At 45.8% G+C, this 5633-nt stretch overlaps 1 protein-coding gene across 1 annotated transcript; it reads right to left on the bottom strand.

Annotated features, from left to right (window-relative positions):
- Positions 1 to 4530: 4530 nt before the first annotated feature.
- Positions 4531 to 5410, bottom strand: LOC125548711 (uncharacterized). Its single transcript, XM_048712263.2, has one exon. The coding sequence runs from the start codon at positions 5270 to 5272 to the stop codon at positions 4940 to 4942; it is 333 nt and encodes a 110-aa protein (XP_048568220.1). The 5' UTR covers positions 5273 to 5410; the 3' UTR covers positions 4531 to 4939.
- Positions 5411 to 5633: the final 223 nt, after the last annotated feature.

A 5633-nucleotide genomic window follows, 5' to 3' on the forward strand; every position in this document is an offset into this window, starting at 1 on the left:
TAAATAAGATGCCATGTATCTACGATGGGCAGCTGTGTGTATTTATAGTTGGAGGCGCTGGGTCATTCTCCGCACGCGCTGATTAGGCGTTGGTTGTCTAGCCCGTGATGTCAGAGGGACGGGAGGAGGCGAAGTCCGGGTCCGACGTGGCGTGCCAGTCATGAACCTGGTCAGAGGATCTCATCCTGACATCCATCGCCCGCTGGCCGGCAGTCCTGGAGCTAGAAGCTGGGCGAAGGTGTCGTAGGCTCCCGGTGCTGCTGTGTAGGCACGCCACTGTATTACTCCCTCCGTCCCGTGCAAGGCGAGCAAATTTCCTATTGTCAGGGAAACACGAGAGTGAATTGCCTGGTCTCGCTCGGGGCACGCGGCAAGCCGCGTTTTTGTTTTGTTTTTGGCGAAACACGCGGGTCGGCTGGCTGGCTGGTTGCTGCTTGAGCTGGTCTTGGGCCGCGGCCTGGTGTGTGAATGGGCTAGGGAGCGAATCTCGAGCGGCTTCAGGGGGCCACTCCTGCGAGCTTTCGTGCGAGAAGGTGTTTCCTGTGTGCCTACTGCCGTGCTTCATCCGCGGCTATTTCTATAGATACTTAAGTCAGTACAAGTCTAGGATGAATGGATTAGCCAGAAGCTTAGAAAAGCTGAAAGGATAAGATGCCCTTGCTTAGACGATATTTACCATGCGCGGTGACGTGTCGTAGTAAATACATACTAAATAGATCACCTTTCTGCTAACTCACCTACCCAAGCAATTTGCAATGAGCATAATCACCATGGGCTGCTGGCATATTTGGATGCAGAGGAACTCCAAGATTTTCAAAGCTCAACCTCTATCTCTGCAAGCTTGGAGAAGTTTACTCAAAAATGACCTTAAGATGATAGTTGTGAGGACCAAAGAAAAACACAGAGAGGCTTTCAAGGGCTGGATTACAGACAACCTAGCTTAATTATTCATGGATATACCTAGAGCTGGTATTGATTAGATGGTCCTATTGTTTATTTTCTTTTTTTTACATAACTTTGCTTTATTTTAAATGAAAATTACCGTAGAACTATTGTTCTAGGGTCTTCGATTTAAGAAAAAAAAAGTTTTACTGAGCTGATGCACGAGCTTTACTTCTCACATTTTACTTTCTCCAACGAGTGCAGCATGCACCTTCGAATGGCACATACCATGCCAGCTCTGCTCCGGTCATCATTCCCTGCAAAATAGGCATTCAACGTGCACACGTGATGCGGTGACGAGGTAATCACTGGCCAATAGATCGTTTTTCTCTTGTCCTGGCGGCTGGAACCCTAGCTACCCGTCATAAGGAGGTCAATCTTCTAGTGCCATCCTACGGCGGCTCTCCTCCACCGGCGACCTCAGTCGTCGGTGGTGAGGGGATCACCGGATTCACACACGTGGATCATTTTTACTCCTTCATAGTCTAGGCTTTTAGATTGTTCATCATCTTGGCTTCAGCGGCGATGGTGACAATGCTGAATAAAAATTCTCCGGATTCTTCTTTGACGAGGCCATCGGTTCTATGGTTGGGGATGAATTTAGGAATAAGTCTATTCACGTAAGGACGACGTAGCGGCGATGACATCCTCGTGATGGATTTGTGTCCTCGGGCTCCGCCATTGCGATGCCGTTTGATTCAGCGTCGGCACGAAGCTTGGGAGGTAGTCCAGGAGCGGATGCAGATTGTGGTTTGCATCGACGACATCTGGAAGATGAAATGTGTTCTGGGTTCGTGGTTCGTGGATGTCAGGTATGGTTTCCTCCTTCGGCGTCATAGTCGTGATGGGGTGCCAGATCCGGAGTTCGATGGCGTGTCCGGGGTGTTGCCCCGGTCTGATTCGTTCAACGGCAACGGCTTCACTTTTGGTGAGCCACCTTGGAGGTTCGCAAAGCTGCATATCAGCGATGGTGCTGCGTCGAGCTCGGGTAAAGAAATGATCTGTCATTCTTTCTTCGGTGGCTACTGTGGTGGTGCCGGATGCAGCTGACAGGCGTTGGTGTCAACCTCAGAGATGTTCTGCTATCTTTTCAGTTTTGTCATGTCGGTCCTTACGTGATTTATATTTTGATCATTATAATATGAATAAGACACGTATTATCATTAAAAAAAACATGCACACGTGATGGTCTGTATGAACTGGGCGCTGACAGAATCACTTTGACGGGCGAGATAGAAGTTTTGATTGCAGATTCACAGTGGTCGTGGCCCTCTGCGTATGAACGGCTCATTACGTTCTAGGAATCCAAGATTCGTGATCTGGACCAGTTCAAACATGCCAAGCGCTTATTACTACGTAAACCTTAATCCTGCGGGATAGCTGAGGTATGTACAAACATAACACCCGGCTGTTCCAAAAGTGCAACCTGATTGACTCCTGCCCTAAATGTTGAAAGTATTTCCATGGAAGCTCTGGTAAACTCACCTTGAATTCGAAGGCCTTGACCTTTTGATCATCAACAATATGTAACTACAGACTCTAGAGGCTGCTTAATCCCCGAACTTATAATCAATTTAAGAGGACTGGTTCTTTGATAAGCACTGTTCTCGCGTAATTCAGGGGCAAACATGGACCCATGCAGCTTTGCACGACGTCTCTCTTTCACCATTTCAACGTAGGTGTAGTCCTGAGACGCCCAGATACACATGGAAAATTAATCCGCTAGGGTGCATAAATGGACCTAACGTTTAGTATTTTTTAATAGATGGTCAGCATATTTTCTATACACATTTAACATTTTTCAAATGTTTTATTAATTTTTTGAAATACTTGTTTACTCCCTCCTTCCATCTATATAGGGCCTAATGCGTTTTTTAAGACATCCTTTGACTATTGACAAGATTAATAATACATAACATGCATAATGTGAAAATTATATCATTGAAAACTCTTTTCACATACGAATTTGACAATGTGTTTTTGTAAGTTGCATGTCATATATTATTGCTCTAACATTTGGTCAAAGTTAGCCTCGAAAAACGTATTAGGCCCTATATAGATGGAAGGAGGGAGTAACTTTTTTTAAATGCTTGGATTAAATTTATAAAAACATGTCCAACTTTTTTCACACACATTATATATTTTTTGTATACATTAGAAACACTTGTTCACACATTTAACATTTTTCAAATGTTTGGTTAACAATTTTTTAAAATGTTTGATGTAAAATGTTCTTCTAATATATTTATTTAAAATATTTGGATGCATAAACGAAAGTAAAAGACGAAATAAAAAATGTGAAAAAAATGAGGTTGTGCCCTCCCACTCGTTTGGGCCTCGCTTGAAAAAAGAAACACTTAAAATAGTTAGAGAAGAAAAAGGAAGATGTCTATGTAGTAGCGTCCAGCTTAACTCCAGGCTTCCCTACATCTCACTAAAAGAGATCAGTAATGCTAGACGTACAGGCACTTACAGGCTGAATTTAGTTACATGCTGACATGGTAAAGTGGGATTGAAAAGAAGGGAGTGAGGCGGGCCGCCCCGGGGGAGAAATCAGGGAGGGGGGGGGGGGGGGGGGGCAAAGAAATTTAATGAAGGGCCCCGTAAACTGCGTGTAACAAGCTCGTATGTCTAGGATTATTGAAAAGAGATAAATAGGGGACACTCCTGATTCTTGGCCTCTGTACTTCCTACTCGTACACGGACCGGCGTATGTGGTATATCCAAACCCTATTAGGCACCTACACCATTTTTTCTCTTTCTTTTTAGTCTTCAAAAAATGTGTGCTACGGGAGATTCGGACTCCAACCCTCAAGGTTTGTTCGTGTTTTTTAAAACCGGGTTTTGATTTGTTTTATTCTAGGATTTTTTATTTATCTTTTTTACCTTTTTATTTTTGTTTTTACTTTTTTTTATCAAATGCATGAACTTTTCAAAATTTTACAAATATCTATTTCATGAAATTTTTCTCCATTTTGTGAATTTATTTCAATTTCTCAAACTTTTTTTACAATTTTTTTACTGGACTTCTCTTGAAAATCTGTGAAAAAATTCAAATCCTTGAACATTTAAAAAAATGGGATCATTTCAAGGTTGTCGAGAAACAATTTGCTCTTACCCGAACCCCCAACTAGTTGTGGGTACGACATAGGCACAAATTTGTGTCCAGGGGCAAACCCGAACCCTACAGAGTAGTCTTGCATGTGACTCATATAAACGCTAAAATACCTAGCATATAAACTCCAAAGTTCTAGACGGCCAGACTGTATCCACTTCAACCCCCGCTAGTTAGCACTTCCTCAACAATCCCCCGCCCTCATCCTCCTCCCGATCACCAATTTGCCAACCCTAGCACCTCTTGTTGGCGTTTACATCTCACATGGAGCTAGCAACTATCCACCGCCCTTCATTGTTATGTCGATCTTCCCATTGGGTATCGATTGGCACGGATACCCATTCGGTATGGGCCCAGGCAAGATTTTATGTAGACTATGAGTAAGATTTTGTGCCCGTGAGAAACATAGATATGAGTATGGAATTATTGCATCCATACAACTCTACCCATTGACATCCTTCGGAGTTCGGAGGAAACCGTTTTTAAACGAAAAGATCAGGCAGGTGAGTAGTTTCATTCTCCACCGTCAAACACCACTCCCTCATAGTAGTATGAAACAAAAATAATAGAAAAAAATGGCATGCGAAATAGGGTATTCACAGTTATTTCCCTACACCTACATCCTATGTATATCAGTGACTATTTTTTATACGTATTTCCCTAGAAATTGAACGAACTATCCAAATCCAATCTTTGTACATGCATGGTCATGGACAACCATTCAAGGGAGTACTCCCATTCAAGGACATGGAAACACACCGTGGGAACGAGAAAAGAGAAAAGAGAAAAGAGGCTAGGAGGGAAATGGCAACTTTAATCTGTCCGCAGAGAGCTCGGCAGTGCAGCGTACGTAAGTACGTACGTAGCCACCACCAAGTCTCGTCATGACTCGACGGCCTCCGGAATGCTCCGTAGCGCGGGCTTCCAGTGCTCCTCCCGGTGCACGTCATGGTGGTGCACCTCCCCGGAGTCCATGATATCCGCCAGCAGCTGCCGAGTGCTGCTACCCCGGCCGCCGGGCGTCTTCCTCCCCATCAGCTCGTGCAGCTGCCTCTTGGTGATCCTGATCGTCACCTCCGACAAGTGCTCCTCCGACGCGTCATGGTGGTGGTGGCGGTGGTGGTGGTCGTCTTCCGACGTGGACGACGCCCCCTCCCACTCGCCGTCGTCCGCCCACGACTCCCCAGCGTGCCGCGACGCCGCGCAGTTCCCCATCAGATGAGATAGCCCTCCCGACTGACGACTGCCTCTCTCCTGGCTGCCGGACCGCCGCTAGCGAGCTCTAGCTCGTTCAACTTTTTCTGATCGCTCGCAGGCAAGAAATCGAGATGAACGGATAGACAAGATGCAATGTGACGAAGATAGGCTGCTGTGTGTATTTATAGTTGGAGGCGCTGGGTCATTCTCCGCACGCGCGGATTAGGCGTTGGTCGTCTAGCCCGTGATGTCAGAGGCACGGGAGAGGGAGGCGAAGTCCGGGTCCGACGTGGCGTGCCGGTCATGAACCCGGTCAGAGGATCTCATCCTGACATCCTCCGCCGGCAGGGCTCCTGGAGCTAGAAGCCGGGCGACAGTG

This window comes from Triticum urartu, chromosome 3A, assembly GCF_056163025.1.
Source record: "Triticum urartu cultivar PI428250 chromosome 3A, HENAU_Tu73, whole genome shotgun sequence".
NCBI lineage: Eukaryota > Viridiplantae > Streptophyta > Magnoliopsida > Poales > Poaceae > Triticum > Triticum urartu.

What these genes read in the sequence shown, in the direction of transcription:
- LOC125548711 (XM_048712263.2), bottom strand. Translation starts at nt 5,272, where the DNA reads ATGGGGAACTGCGCGGCGTCGCGGCACGCTGGGGAGTCGTGGGCGGAC.